The sequence below is a fragment of the Pituophis catenifer genome, unplaced genomic scaffold (genome assembly GCF_029215685.1).
Source record: "Pituophis catenifer annectens isolate HBS135680 unplaced genomic scaffold, rPitCat1.0.hap2 SCAF_8, whole genome shotgun sequence".
Classification (NCBI taxonomy): Eukaryota; Metazoa; Chordata; class Lepidosauria; order Squamata; family Colubridae; genus Pituophis; species Pituophis catenifer.
In genome coordinates, this window is record NW_027256888.1 from 30,268,034 (window position 1) to 30,283,209 (window position 15,176).

At 39.1% G+C, this 15,176-nt stretch overlaps 1 protein-coding gene across 1 annotated transcript in view; it reads right to left on the bottom strand.

Moving 5' to 3' along the window:
* The window catches only part of SH3RF1 (SH3 domain containing ring finger 1), an 84,517-nt gene extending 70,549 nt beyond the window's left edge, over window positions 1-13,968 (bottom strand). The window contains exon 1 of the mRNA XM_070948569.1: window positions 13,588-13,968. Within this exon, the coding sequence (XP_070804670.1) occupies window positions 13,588-13,968 (381 nt within the window). The remainder of the gene's footprint in view (window positions 1-13,587) is intronic.
* Window positions 13,969-15,176: the final 1,208 nt, after the last annotated feature.

Genomic DNA, 15,176 nt, shown 5'->3' on the forward strand with positions numbered 1-15,176 from the left:
GAGGAGGGAAAAAGGAGACGAAGGAAGGACCACAAACCCTAGCACTAGACGCAGCTTCAGTGGATGCTTTGAAACAGCACAGCAATCCAGGGCTGGAAGGCACCTGGGAGGTCATCCAGTCCAACCCCCTGCTCCAGCAGGAGGCCTTATATCATCTTAATATAATTAGATGTGCCTCTAACACGGAGGAGAAATTCCCAGAAAAGGGAAGTAGTTTACTAGGCAAGGCCGCCATGCAGAGGAAGGCAGAGATAGTCCTTGACTTACGACAACAATTGAACCCAAAATTTTGGTTGCTAAGCAAGAGCATTGTTAAAGTGAGTTTCGACGCATCTTACTCAATCCATCTTTGACTTACGACCATCATGGCCAGCCATCACCGATGTCGTATGTCTGTATGTAAGATTCTGCTCTCTCTCCCCCCCTCACCCGATCCTGCTGCTGTTCCCCCCCCCCCACTGCCCGCCATATTAAGTATGGACATACGACATTGGTGATGGCTGGCTATGATGGTCGTAAGTGAAAGATTGCCATCAAATTGGAAAACAGTACAGGTAGTCCTCAACTTACGACCGTATCATATAGTGACTGTTCAAAGTTGCAACGCCACTGTTGTCACACATCTTTCACACTTATGACCATTGCAGTATCCCAATGGTAACGTGATTTAGTTGGATGCATAGTAACTGACTCGCATTTATGACGGTCGCAGCATCCTGGGGTCATGTGACGTGATATCATGTGACGTGATATCCCTTTTGCAACCATCTGAAAAGCAAAGTCACTGGGGGAGCCAGCTTCGTTTAACCATCGTCTGACTGACTCAAACAACGATCCACTTAACAACAATGGCAAGATGGGTTGTAAAGTGGGAGAAAGCTCACTGAACAGCTGTCTCCCTTAGCAACATAGATTTGGGGAAGCCAGATTCACTTAGCGACTGTGTGACTGACTTAGTGACCGTTCAAGTTACAACAACACTGGAAAAAGGGACAGTGTTTTTCACACTTAATGACCGTTGCAGCATCCCCATGGCCAGGTAATCCAAATTCAGATGTTTGGCAACTGACTCTTACTTATGGTGGTCTCAGTGTCCCAGAGTCATGTGATCCCCTTTTGCGACCTGACCAACGAAGTCCATGGGGAAGCCAGATTCACGAGCTGCAACCACTCACCTAACAATGGTGGCAAAATGGGCTGTAAAGTGGGAGAAAGCTAGAAAAGCTAGAAGAGAATCACCCGAGGCGGAAGCCTGGCAGAGAAGCAGGCGCGGCCAAAGGTAGGAGGCGAAAAGTCCCATTCCGTCACAGGGTGCCTCAGGGGAGTTGGCCAACTGGCCGTGGCAAATGGGCGGGTGCCTGTCCTCAGGCAGAAGGAATCGACGCGCTCACCTCTCCCTGGCCCAGAGGTCTCCTCTATGCCTTTCCCCCTCTGCCTCTCCTTCCTCGTCTGATTCGCAGGATAATAGCAGACAGGGCCGACGTCATTCTTGTCGCACCCCATTGGCCACGGAGGTCCTGGTTTGCGGATTTGATGGACCTGTCGGTGGCACGGCCATGGCGGATACCAGGGGACAGGATCGTTCTCAGCCAGGGGGTCATGCTGCACCCAGAACCCCAGTGGTTGCAGTTGACCGCCTGGCGCTTGAGAGGATCTTGCTAAGGAGAGTCAATGTACCCAGCAATGCGATCCCCACTATTCAAGCGTCCAGGCAGCCGTCTACGTGCCGCATTTACAATGCAACTTGGACTTCCTTTTGTTCCTGGTGTGCCAAGTCTCACCTGGGCTCTACCTCTGAGTAGAAGCCGGTCCCCCGATGTTGGGGGGGGACCGGTTCTATGGCCCGTATTTGGAGCAGGTGGTGGATTTCTGCCTCCATTAATTGACGCTTGGCTAAATTGGACGAGAGGACGTTGTACAAAATGGGAGGGGGGACGAGAGTGGAACTCCAGGGTAAGACCCAGGCGGATCGTCTGGAGCACCCAGGCGTCCATCGTTGAAAACTCCCACTGAGAGAGAAAATGTCCCAGATGGCCGCCGATGGGAAGGTGTGTGTAGTCATTTTCCTCTTCTGAAGGCACGTGCGCCCGTACCTCGGAAGGGCTGTTTGGTGGCTGGGGGCTTCCGTCCGCAGTCTCTGAAGGAAGGTCTATCGAATGAGCGATCGAACCCATGCGAGTAGGGCCTGGAGGAGAAGGACCCGGAAGGTCCGGCGTCAGTCCGAAAGGGCTGCCTGGTGGAATAGGACGAAGGTTTACATTCTGCTCTTCTATAAGAGGACGGCATGACCTTCCGTTTATCCTTGTCCTCTACAAGGATGGGGTCTAGGGCGTCCCCAAAGAGGCGGGAATCTTTATAAGGCATCGAAGCCAGACGCCATCTGGACTTCGCATCAGCCCTCCAGTTTTTGAGCCACAGCAAACGGCGAGAAGTGACTGAGGACACTAAGGCCCGCGATGCAAATTTCGCGGCATTAAGTGAGGCGTCCGCCGTATACTCTGTCGCCGCCACCAGCTTGTTTACATCTTGGTGGAGACGTGTATCTTCAGGAGGGAGCCAGATCAAGGATGCTCGACTGAAGCATGAAGCTGAAGTAGCCGCTCTGACCGCCCATGCTGCAGCATTATGTGTCCGACAGAAAGTAAATTCTGGTCCGGTCCTCCGAATGTAGACCATCCGCCACATCGTTGGAGATCACTGATGAGGAAGTCAGATTGGCAACTGGAGCATCCACCGTTGGCAGCTGCAGTAGTTCCTGAAGACAAGGAGCCGAACAATATAGTTTTTTGTCCAGGCCTGTTGGGGCAGGCAATGAGGAAGGCGAGGCCCAGGAACGTTGAACCACTTCCGAGAACAGCTGTGGACACGGGATGAAATCAGCTTCATGTTTAGGTGCCGTGAACAATGCCTCATGCGGTTGAGAAGGCCCTGGTTGATCTGACTGCGGGACCGGATCAGTCATCTTCGTAGTCAACTTGGCCTTATGCAGAAGAGACTTAAATAGTGATGGTCTGAAAAGGCCAGAAAAGGTAGGTTTCTCCGGAGGCATGTCCTCATCGTCGGAGAACTCCAAATCTTGGAGCTCAGCGTCACTATCCTCCGAAGATGACTCCCCGCAACGACCGTACTCACGACGTGATATATCCGGGTGTACCATGGAAGGATACTGGTATGTAGTCGGCTGGGACGGGCAGGGGATAGGAGGAGGAGGAAGGTATTGCGCCTGAGGCCAGGTAGCATATTGTACTGGCTGCTGTACGTTCGCCGCCAGAGTGCGGGAAACAGTCTCAGATATCAGGTGAGGGATATCATAATGGACAGGTGGAGGCGCCAAATCCACAACGCGCAAGCCAGCAGCTGTGGGAGTAAAGGTTGCCTCAGGCTGAGCCCTCTGAAGACGGGAGGCACCACAAGACAAGTCCATAGGGCCACCAAGCTGGACCTGGCTTTGGAAAACGGAAGGCTGAGGTGGCCCAGACTGGAGAGACGGTTGCAGCAGCTGATGGTATTGCTAATGGGCCTGAACCCGTCTCCGCCACAGGTGAAAGTGGAGGCGGCTGACGGGAAGACGAGGCCTTGTCCGATAACTGGCGTGCTTTTTCAAACTGTCGTTCCAGGGCCTTGTGTCTCCTGGAAGCGTCCTTGGCTGCAGCAGATGAGGACTTTGACCTTTTAGAGGGTGGAGCCGCAGATGAAGAAGATGCGTGGGAGGAGCGTTTCCTAGACTTCCTGTTTGGCCTGTCCAGCTGAGGTTCTGGAGAACTTGGACTATCCTCAAGCTCTGAAGAAAGCTCACGCTCGGCCATATTCAGGGGAAAATGGCAATGAACAAGGTCAGATGATCTGGTTGTTACCCTATCACAACCAATGGAATCAATAATCCTGATGAACGACATTATACAAGACTATGGTAGAGTTTCAGGTTTTAAACTGAACTCAAAAAAGACTAAAATGATAGTTAAGAATATGACACAAGATCGTAAACACGAGCTTGAAAGGAGGGCAGGTTTTGAAATTGTACCTAAGGTAAAATATCTTGGAATTCAGGTTGCAGAATCAAATATGAAATTGTTTCAAAATAATTATGAGGTGTTGTGGCGAGAGGTTCAGAAAGACATGGAGACTTGGAAAAAGCTGCAACTGTCTTTACTTGGAAGAATAGCAGCAGTTAAGATGAATATTTTGCCAAGATTTCTGTTTTTGTTCCAAATGATTCCGGTGCTTAAAAGTGATAAACAACTGAAAGTCTGGCAGTCTGGTGTGAATAAGTTTGTCTGGAACGAGAAAAAGCCGAGAGTGAAATTGAAAATTATGCAAGATGTTCCAGAAAGAGGAGGCCTTAAACTCCCAAACCTACAGTTATATTATGATGCAGCAGCTTTAACTTTAACAAGTGACTGGTTTGGAAATAAAAAGGCTGGAATATTGAATGCAGAAAGTTTTGATCTTGAATTTGGATGGCATGCTTACTTATTCTATGAAAATAAAGTGGATAAAGTATTTAAAAGTCATATACTTAGAGACTCCCTGATGAAAGTTTGGAAGAAGCACCGACTCAAATGGGATTATAAAATACCGCTATGGCTGGATCTTGGTCATACCTTGTGGAATACAAATATAATGTCACTCGGGGGGTTTTTATATAAAGAGGTTCTTTTTACAGATGCGGGCAGATGGCAGCTGAAGACATTGCAGACACTGTTGGACGAAGGGATTAATTTAACCTGGTTACAATATAATCAATTACAAATGAGATGGAAAGAGGACCAAAAAACTGGTATTATGTTGCATGAGGAAGAATTGGTTAGACATATAAGAGAGAAAGGTCCAATGCATATTAAAAGGCTTTATAATGTTTTGTTAGAAAGAGATTCAGAAACGGAATTAGTTAAAGATTGTATGATTAAGTGGGCACAGAATTTTGAAGAACCAGTGATGCTGGAAACTTGGGAAAAAATTTGGGTTCAGAATGTTAAATTTACACAGTCGCAAAACCTGAGAGAAAATTTTTATAAAATGTTTTATAGATGGCATTTAGATCCTAAAAAGTTGTCATGTATGTACCCTAATGTTCAGCCAAAATGTTGGAGATGCGAATGTTTGGATGCTACGTATTATCATGTATGGTGGACCTGTAGGAAAGTTAAGGCTTTTTGGATAAAAATTTGGTGGGTCATGCAGAATGTTTTGAAGAAAAAAATTCAATTTTCTCCACAATTGTTTTTATTGGGTATAGTTAAGGGTTTTACACGGGGTGAAATAAAACTAATATTGTATATGATAACAGCAGCAAGATTGTTGATAGGTAAATACTGGAAGAATGAAGCTTTGCCTACTATCGAGGAATGGACTTTGAAGATGGCCAGTTTTGCAGAGATGGCGAAGATTTCAGCGTATTTAAAAGATTGTTCACAAGAGACTTATGAATGGGAATGGAAAAGGTGGATAGAATATGTTCAGAACAAATACCAAACTAGAAAGTATCAAATAGCTTTTATTTGAAAATAATGTATTAGAAATATTTTAATGTAAAGAGACAAAGAGGAAAAATTATATAGGGGGAGGGATGGGTTCAGGTTTATTTATTAGTGTTATTAGTTATGAGTATGTAATAGGGAAGTCTGGGGGGGGAGGGTTAGGGAGGGTTAGGGAGGATGGGAAGTTTGGGGAGGGTGGTGGGGGGGTGAAAAAAGGGGTGAAAATGTAATTGTAAAACTTTTGCAATAAAAAAAAAAAAAAAAAAACAAGGTAATTGTAAGAAAATATTTATTATTATTTTCTTCTTCTTCTTTTTAAATATTATATATATATATATATATATATATATATATATATATATATATATTATTATTATTATTATTATTATTATTTTAAAGGAAGGGGGGAGCAAGGCGAGGATCAATCAACTGGAATGAAGAAAAAAAAGGGACAGGTAAGTCAATTCCAAGGGTACATCCAGGAGCCAAGTCACGTTGGAATAAGGGGCTGAGAAGAGATATTTGACAGGGCAGTTGCCTGTCGGCCTCCAGCAGACTATCGCGCATGCGCGGAGTTGTTGCCAGGCAGATGGAGGCAGCCGTTAGCCTGTCTTGAAATGTAGACAGTAAAAAAAAAAATGGAGCGAGGTTGTCAAGGGGAAGGGAAAAACCCCCGAACTAGAACCGCAGCCAGGAAGCATCAGAAATAGGGCTGGATTTCGTTGCTTGTTTCGAGCTGGGCAGTCCCTGCTGAGAAGGGCGATCAGCCGGCAACTGAAGAGGGACGCGCAAACACCAATCGCTGACAGAATGAGGGAAATAAGGCGCGAGCTGTCAAAGTTAAGCTCCCAGCGCCTGAGGCAATAGAAATGGCGCGCAAGTCCGAAAGGTACTCCCAGCGCTTCCCGCAAGTCAAAGGGTCCAAGAAATTGCCGAGCCGAGACTTTTCGCCAGACGAAGCCAAAGCTTGGCGAAGAAGGCGGCAGCGCGAAATCCCTCTGCGGCTGGGAGCGTGCGATCACTCAAAAGCGATCCCGACGCCGAAATCAATCCCCAAGGTCTTTAGAGCGTGCCGCTGAGAGCAGGGCCGCAACTCTAAAACCGCCCAGAAGATGAAAGTCAATGGCGGGGGCGGTATTACCGGCAAGCCGGGGAGCCTACCCACACGCCGGGCGGCAATTAAGATGGTTGGAAGCGTTGGATGTGTATTGGAAGCTCCCCGGAATGAAGAAGGAAACAGCGGGCAAGCAGCCTGGAGCCCCAGGCAACTCACCCCTGCCATAGAGTCCAAATTAATGAAGAACTTCTAATCCAAGGAAATTCCAAAGCTTCGGAAGGAACAATATTCAAGTAGAATAACTGGAGAAATATTCAGACAGTGTCACAGGCTTGACTGAGTGAACTAAACTGAGGCTCTGTCGAGCAAGTGGGCATGTCTGAAGAGGAAAAAATTTAAAGGAACACACTCAGTGTAGACTACTCGACTATTGAACTACCCGAAGCTTTGGATTCTCCAAGCTGCGCATTGGAGAATTATTATGCAACTAATGGATCATGGAGAAAGCTAGGGAGTTCAGAAAAACATCTACTTCTGCTTCATTGACTATGCTAAACTAAAGTTGAATTCCTAAATATTTAACTTTCTTGACTATCTGTATACCTATTTTCCTCATTAGTTTTTTTCTGTGTCTAATATTTTTAACTATTGTTTTTGTTTTTTCTTTATTTATTTTCAGTCCTGCAACTTCACCATATTCTTCTATTTTCCTAATTAGTTTAAGTCCATTTTCTAGTGGGTCTTCCAAGATAAAGACCAAATCATCCACAATGCCTGTAGCTTATATTGTTCCTTTTTTTATTTCCATGCCTTTTCTAATATTTCTATTTAGCACTTCCAATGTCAATATAAATAGTAAAGGAGATAGTGGACATCCTTGTGTCTTTTTTTATATTAAAATTCTTTGCCTTTCACCTTTTTACCTTTGCCGTTTGTTTATGGTATATTGCCTTTATCATGTTAATAAATCTCTCACTAAAGTCCACAGATTTTACTTGTGACAACATAAATTGCTAATTTACGTTATCAAATACTTTCTGTACATCTAAGACGGTCAACGCCATTTATTTTCCAGGATGTGCTTCATAATATTCCAATGTATTTAAAATCATTCTCATATTGTTTGTAATCTGTCTTTTAGGCAAGAAGCCATTTTGGTCTGCATGTATAAATTCATTTAGAAACCTTTTTAGTCTCTCTGCCATTATTGAAGCATATACCATGTTTCCCCAAAAATAAGGCCTCCCCGAAAGTATTTAAACGCATGCACAGCCAGTCTGGTTAGGGAGACAGAGCTGGAAATCAGGTAAGACAGCAAGAAGAGCCCCGTCTTGCTCCACGCGCCCCAAAATAATAAGACCTCCCCGAAAATAAGGCCAAGCGCTTATTTCGGGGTTCAAAAAAATATAAGGCAGGGTCTTATTTTCGGGGAAACACAATATTTTATAGTCAGCATTCAGTAAAGATATGGGCCTGTAGTTTTTTATCTGCATTATATCTGAATCTTCTTTCTGAATCAAAGTAATATTTGCTTCCATCCACGAATTTGGTATCTTTGCATCCATCAATACTTCCAACATTGATGGGCCTAGAGCAGTGATGGCGAAAAGGTCAGTGCCGAAAAGGTTGCATGGAAACGTCACATGCGGGTTTGCTTATTGGGGCTGTGCTCCAGAAAAGCTGAACTTCCGGGTTATAGCGCGCAGGCGTGCCCCACGGTCAGCTGGCCGGCGCGCATACGCAAGCCGGTTTTCAGAACTGCTGCCCGCGCAGACCACTGATCGTCGCACATGCATGCATGCTGGAAACCTGGAAGACAAACAGGCAAGGCCTTGCGTGCCAGCTGACATGGCTTTGTGTGCCACTTTGGGCATGCATGCCATAGGTTCGCCATCACGGGCCTAGAGTATCTTGTAAACATTTGTAAAATTCTGCCGGCAGCCCATCTCGTCCTGGTGTTTTATTGCTCTTTTGTCTTTTAATCACTTCTGACAATTCCATCATTGATATTCGTTCATTTAACATAGCTTTTACTTTTTCTGGTACTTTAGGTACTTCCACTAAAACTAATTCAAGATTATGATGAAAAGTTGTATGAGCAAGAAAACGTTTCAGAAGAGAAAATTAAAGAATATTTGGATATTATGCACAAATTCTTAAATTTTAGTTTAAAGGACAGAAATTATAATTAGCAGATATGAAATGAATCTATTTTTATTGAACAGTTTATTTCTGATTGTACGCGTGCATTTGTGAAAGCAAAATATTATAATCTTATGAATTCTATTCTAATGCATTCTCATTAAATCTCATTGCATTTTTATTAAATCTATTTTAATTAATTTATTAAATTTTATTAAATTCCCCCTTAATGGATATGGATCTTTAAATGTCTTCAATGACACTGCGAAATCTCTCAGAATTCAGCTTTTAAACTAGGTAAAAACTAATTAAAAATCCATGTTAATAATTTATACATAGTAAATCAAATGAATACCTCTTACATAAGGGAACATTCCTGAATTAAGTTTAAAAATACCAATGTAATACTGAATACAGCACAGCATTATATGTTAGTCTACATTTTCTTTAACTTAGCTGCCCATACAAAAAAAGACCCACTCCAAATAATTCATTCCAATAGAAATCAATAGAAATACTTTTTTTTACTTTTTAGAAAATAAATTCAGCAGTATGACAAAACATTATCAGTTAACAACTAACAATATTATTTAAAAATATATGAAATGTTTTTCCCTGTTGGTGTTCAGAAAACTTGTGAAAAAATTATTTCATGTATCATTTTGAGACTGAGGTTGATCGTACTGAATCAAATATAATTATGACATATCACAACATTCTTTGCCTTTACAGAGCCGGGGTGGGTGTGACCTGTGTGTGACGCATCTGGCCTGTGGGCCGCTAGTTTGACACCCCTGCCTTAAAGAAAAAAAACCTGTTTGATTCATTCAAAATTGTACCTGTTGTTAGATTCCTCAGTAGCTGAATTCCATAAATAACAGTGCATGGTTAAATAAATCTGCTGAAATCCTATCTTCAATATAAAACTATTAGTATGTTTGACACCTTTAGTTTCTATTTTGAAAACTGCCATTTCCATTCTTTTCACTGAAATCTGAGTTTCAACCTACATGGGAAGGAGAAACAGATTTCCTCTAAATCTAGCATATAGAAAGAGAAGAGAAGAAGGAAGACTGCTATCAATGGAATTCTGACCATAAATATTACCACTAAAATGTCCCAAAACTTCTAAATTAAATATGAGATGGATGAACAATTTGTACATGCTTAAGAATTTGCTCGCTTTGTATAATCTTGAGGTATTTTGAGACAATAATTCTCAGCATTATTTCAATTTATGAGACTAAATCTGAACAATTCCTTTAGATATTTATATAAATGACATCATAGCAATCATGTGTTACTGGTGCTGTTTGTACAAGGAAACAGTGAGAAAAGTGTTAATCGCTTTCAAGCATATACATCCTTCCTACCTATGAGGAGAAGGCAACCATAATAGCACAACCAATCCTTTTTTACATCTATATGATATCAAAGCACTAGAAAAAGGATGAGGCTTCAACTGTGATATTGCTGCTGTTATTTTACTTGTTTTAACACTTACATGGATACTGGTATGAGGAATCCCTACAGATATTCAGAATATCTGAGCTAATTCACAAATCAAGATATTTTCTAGGAAATCAAGCATAATTCCTAACATGGTCAACACTAAAAAATAATCACTCTTTTTTATTTACAAAACATTATTGATGCATAAAATACTGTATGATAGATCGGATAGAAATTAAAATTTAAAATACAATAATAAATGAAAGATATCAGATATCTCTAATTGAACTAAAGAGAAAAGACAAGCTGTAAAAAAGGAGAAGAAAAAGCATGAATTACATTTCTCAATTTCAAAGAAACTTGTCTGAACCTACCCAATGAAGACATATAACAATTAACCTCTATAAAAGATTCTTATTGCTTATATACTATTTGAGAAGTTAGACTTTATAAGACTATACATTGTTTTTTTCTGAAAGAAGTTTAATTTAAGCAGAACAGTGTGGTATGTGATGTGAACATTGTCCCATTTTATACATTTACTATGAACAATAATTTAATATTGGCTAAATATATCCTTTGTTTATATCACTTAATCACAATATAATAAAAATGAAATAGGATTGCACTTCCTTTTCTGCAAAGCATATAGGAATAAATGATTAGTGTTCCAGAACAGATTCCAAATAGCGAAATAGTCAGCACTATTTATTTTTCTCTAAAAATTTTGAAAAAGTTGGACCCTGTAATTATTTGCACAGAATACTAAAATTCTTTAAAACACTGGGGTTTTTTAAAAATACGCAGCATTTGTATAAGCAGCATACAGGTAAATGGAGGTTCCTTGGGCTTCTCCAGTATACTGGCTGGAGAATTCTGGAAGTTGAAGACTAAGTTGAATATTAAAGTTGCCAAAGGTGAGAAACATTGGTTAAATCAACTACTTTTGATTCTTAGAACTGCTTTTTTAAAGCTTATTTTTCATATAAATTTTTAGAAAAAAGAAAAATAATCTCTGTCCTTTGTGGGCAATCCTGAATACTTGTAGAAGGCTCAAGAGCATAAATAAATGTCTTTGACATGATCTATCATGGAACTGTTTCTGAAAGACTCACAACTTAGATACAAGGCAGGTAAATAGTAAAATACATCCCAATATAATATTCAAAATAAATAATATTTATTTTTGAATAAAACATATTTATCAGGTTTGGCCTGGCACTAGAATTACATTGTTTAGACAAATTACAAAGAAATAAAAGGCAGACAAATTACATGTCAGGTGTTTATTTATATTACATTAGAATACAGTTCCCATACCCCTGATCCAACTCATGCTAGTGGGAATTTAAGGGAGTTGTAATCCAACACTTCACATTGCTTACCTCTGCACTATAATATAAAAAGGATCTTACAGCTTTTGAATCTTTTCCTTTTCTTAGCAACCAGTTGCATCTCTGTGGGGAGCCAATCTCTACAAGGATATAACAGTCTATGTTCTAAGTATGGGAAAGTCAAGAAACTAAACAAAACATACTTTAAATACTTGAGTGTTTTTAAGTCTTTGTTCACTCCTTATATTATTTGAACTATTTCTCATCTAACTACAATGCATTCTTCAAAACTGATGAAGCACTTAATCACTGCACAGCAAATTTAAACTATACCCAGAGGCAGTGCACATGCAAATATTACTGGATGAGAGCAAACCTTTTTAAGGAATCTAATCTGACCTGCTACTAAGCATAAATAAATTTATATAAATCATCTTATGAAATTATCTTTTCAATTAATTTCTGAATAAAGTTGAAATAAATAACTACTCTGATACATTCAGGGATATGAATTGCCATGAAATTAAGTCAAGCCGCAGTATAAGAATATAAGAATATACTGAATGGAACTGAAAACATTTAAGTCCTTAAATTGAACTATACAATTTTAATGGAATGGTTCAGATGTTTTTTTCTAAATTAAAAGAATAAGTAGATATACATGAAAAACTAACTAGCATCCTTTGTTATCTAAACAAGAAACAGGCAGAAATTTTGTTGCTCTTGCATTCTAAGTATCTTTGTTGTGTGACAGTAAATTTAAAGACTTTGTTGGCTGACTATTTCCTCAACTGTTCTAGAGAAACATCTGAAACGTCTTTAGCCCCAGAAACTGAAAAGCAGGAATCTAATGAATATAGTTTTTAGCTTAAACAATTAAAGCCAAGGAAAAAACTGCAGTTGGCAGTTTGGCTAGTTGGCAAGGTATAATATTAAGAACTGAAGTTTTGCACAAATACCATTTGAAAACATACATTTTAATTTTAACTTTATTTATATGAAAAACATTAGGGTTAGGAAAAAAGTAAAGTCTCCTGTCTGTCAAGCTTAACTCCTAGCAGCTTCCCATAAAGTGGCAAAATGTTTTGAATTTCCAGTTCTTCCTATAACCTTGATATTTCTTAGAGGTCTTCATTTCAGGCCTAAACCTGTTGTTTCCAAAATTTAACATATATTTTAGAATGGTAGTCTAAAAAAAATAAGTGTGTGCTCTCTCTCTCACCCATACATAAAAAAGAATCATAGGTTCTTACCAAAGCATTCTAACATTCTTTTCATTACTAAGCTTAACTATAGCAGTTCAAATATAACACTGAGGTCAAAAATTGAAATTCAGAATGTAGAAGAACAGCTGTCCATAACATCCTCAGTTCAGGGAGAGAAAACAGGCAGAAAAAACAATGCATTCCTAAGCTAAAGAAACACAGGATTTTTTTTTAATCAACTACCAGTAAATGTTATTTAGGAAGGAATATATTGGTGATAATGTAATCCAGAGATATTAATCTAATACAGGCAATTGCTTTTCTATAGAGGCAAATGACAAAGAATAAACATCATGCAAATGTCACAACTTAAATATTTGTGTCTGACTTTGGATTGCAAGTACCTAATGGCAGTATTTGCATGATGATATTGTGCATGAATTGTCATTTTGGTATCATATTGCTGCAGATGCTACTACCTATAAGTATTTTGGATTACAGCTTCCAACAGTCGCTGTAGCATTGAGTGCAAGATCTACAATGCAAGATGAAATTACAACATTGCTAGGAGATAGTCATCCATTTTTTCCCTACTCCTTTCAACAATGTAGTCAAGGAAATCAATTCCATCAATAAATAACTAATTCCATTATAAATATTTTCTAAAGTTTAACCAAATTGTGTTTCCTTCAATTTTTATTTTTAGATTCTGCCATTGCTTTCAGAAGCAACGAAGAACTAGTGCAGTCAATGCTCCATGTGATCCCCATATATTTAAAATTACGTTTAATTTTCTTTTCATTAAGTTAAAATGTTGAATTTTCTAGATGAGCCCTCTGAATGAATCACATCATAATTCTACTTTCCTTGGATTGTCAAACATCCCCAACATATATATTTTTAGCATACTGGTCACTTACCCTAACAGGTGGACTTCGTGCTTGTACTCTCTGTTGCTGGCCACTTTGAGAACTATGTAAGTCTTTTTGAATGCAATTAATAACAGTGCTAGTTTGGGCCCTTAATAAATTTGAGCATGTCATTAAATTAGTCAATTTCTGAGGCCTTTGTTTGATGCCATCTAGTAGTCGAACAAGCAAAATATTATTAGGAAGGTCATCAACATTGCAGTCTACTAATGTCCTACATTCAGGACAACGAAGTTCATTCCGTGAGCTCACAATGCCCAAGAGACATCTTTTACAAAATGTATGTTGACAAGGCAAAACTTTTGCAGAAGCATCCAGACGTTCTAAACAGACAGGGCACTCCAACAGATCCAATAAGACTGACTCATCCATTTTATTTAGTTAACTGAGAAATAATTCCTATTTTTTCTGAACGCGTTAAGTAATTCATGTTATATCCATGCCTTTTCACTCTTCTTTCTGAAAATTGAGAAAGGAAAAAAAAACATTAATACAAAAGAAAATGGAGAACGGCATTCCAACACAGCAAAAAATGTGTTTCTTTTGAGACAGCCTAACAAATCAATAACTTTAAAAACAAAAGTTTTTACAAAAAAAAATCTTTAAGTATTCTTTTCTAAAGTCCAGGCTTCATTGCTTTAATATTTATCTGGAGACATGATATATTTTGGGAATACATTTTCATAATAGTTTTTATATATCAACTCTCTCTACAGCTTCTATAATGACAAAATCTTGGGATGTAAAAGGACAAATCTTATTAGTGCCTCCTTAACTGAAATAGCATCATTAGAAGGTATTGTTATGCCTTTCAACAGAGGAAGTCGGTATAATGGCCAAGATCACAGAATCATTAACTTTCAAACTCATTCAAAATCATTAACTTTCAAAAAGTTTACACAGTCCACATTAATTACTGCTGCTAGCAATCTTCATTTCTATTCATATTTTCAAATATGGAATTTAAGTCAGTTTCCTTTCTATAACAAAAAGTAATGTAATAAGCAGATATTTTAAAATCTGTATATAATATCTGAAAATTCAATGTAAATAGGAAAGCAATTATGAAAAAGAAACAGCTTGATCATCAAAATTTGGTATTAGAACAAAAAGACATTCTATTATTAGAAGCAACATACATAGTTAACAACTATCTCTTAAAATTCACATTGAAAAATTAGGGAAGCTAATCAAACTTTCACCCAAGAGAAAAAGATAGTTACGCTATTGGAGACATTATATATGGTACTCCAATAAGGTATCAACATGGGTTCTGGTGAGAATTCCAAAGCAGTATTTAACAGAAATCTACACTCAGCAAATGATTACCTTTTCAGCAGTCTGATAAAAATTAAATTATTCTCATTGGCAAGGCTACTTTAAATACATCCATTGTATAGATAGATAAGATAGATGTTACTTAAATTATTTCGACTTGTTCATTCTAATTTATATATATAGATATATAGATATATAGATATATACACATACATACATACATACACACACACACACATATATATACATACATACATACCCACACATGAGTCAATAACAGAAGGTTCCTAGCACAGGACAGC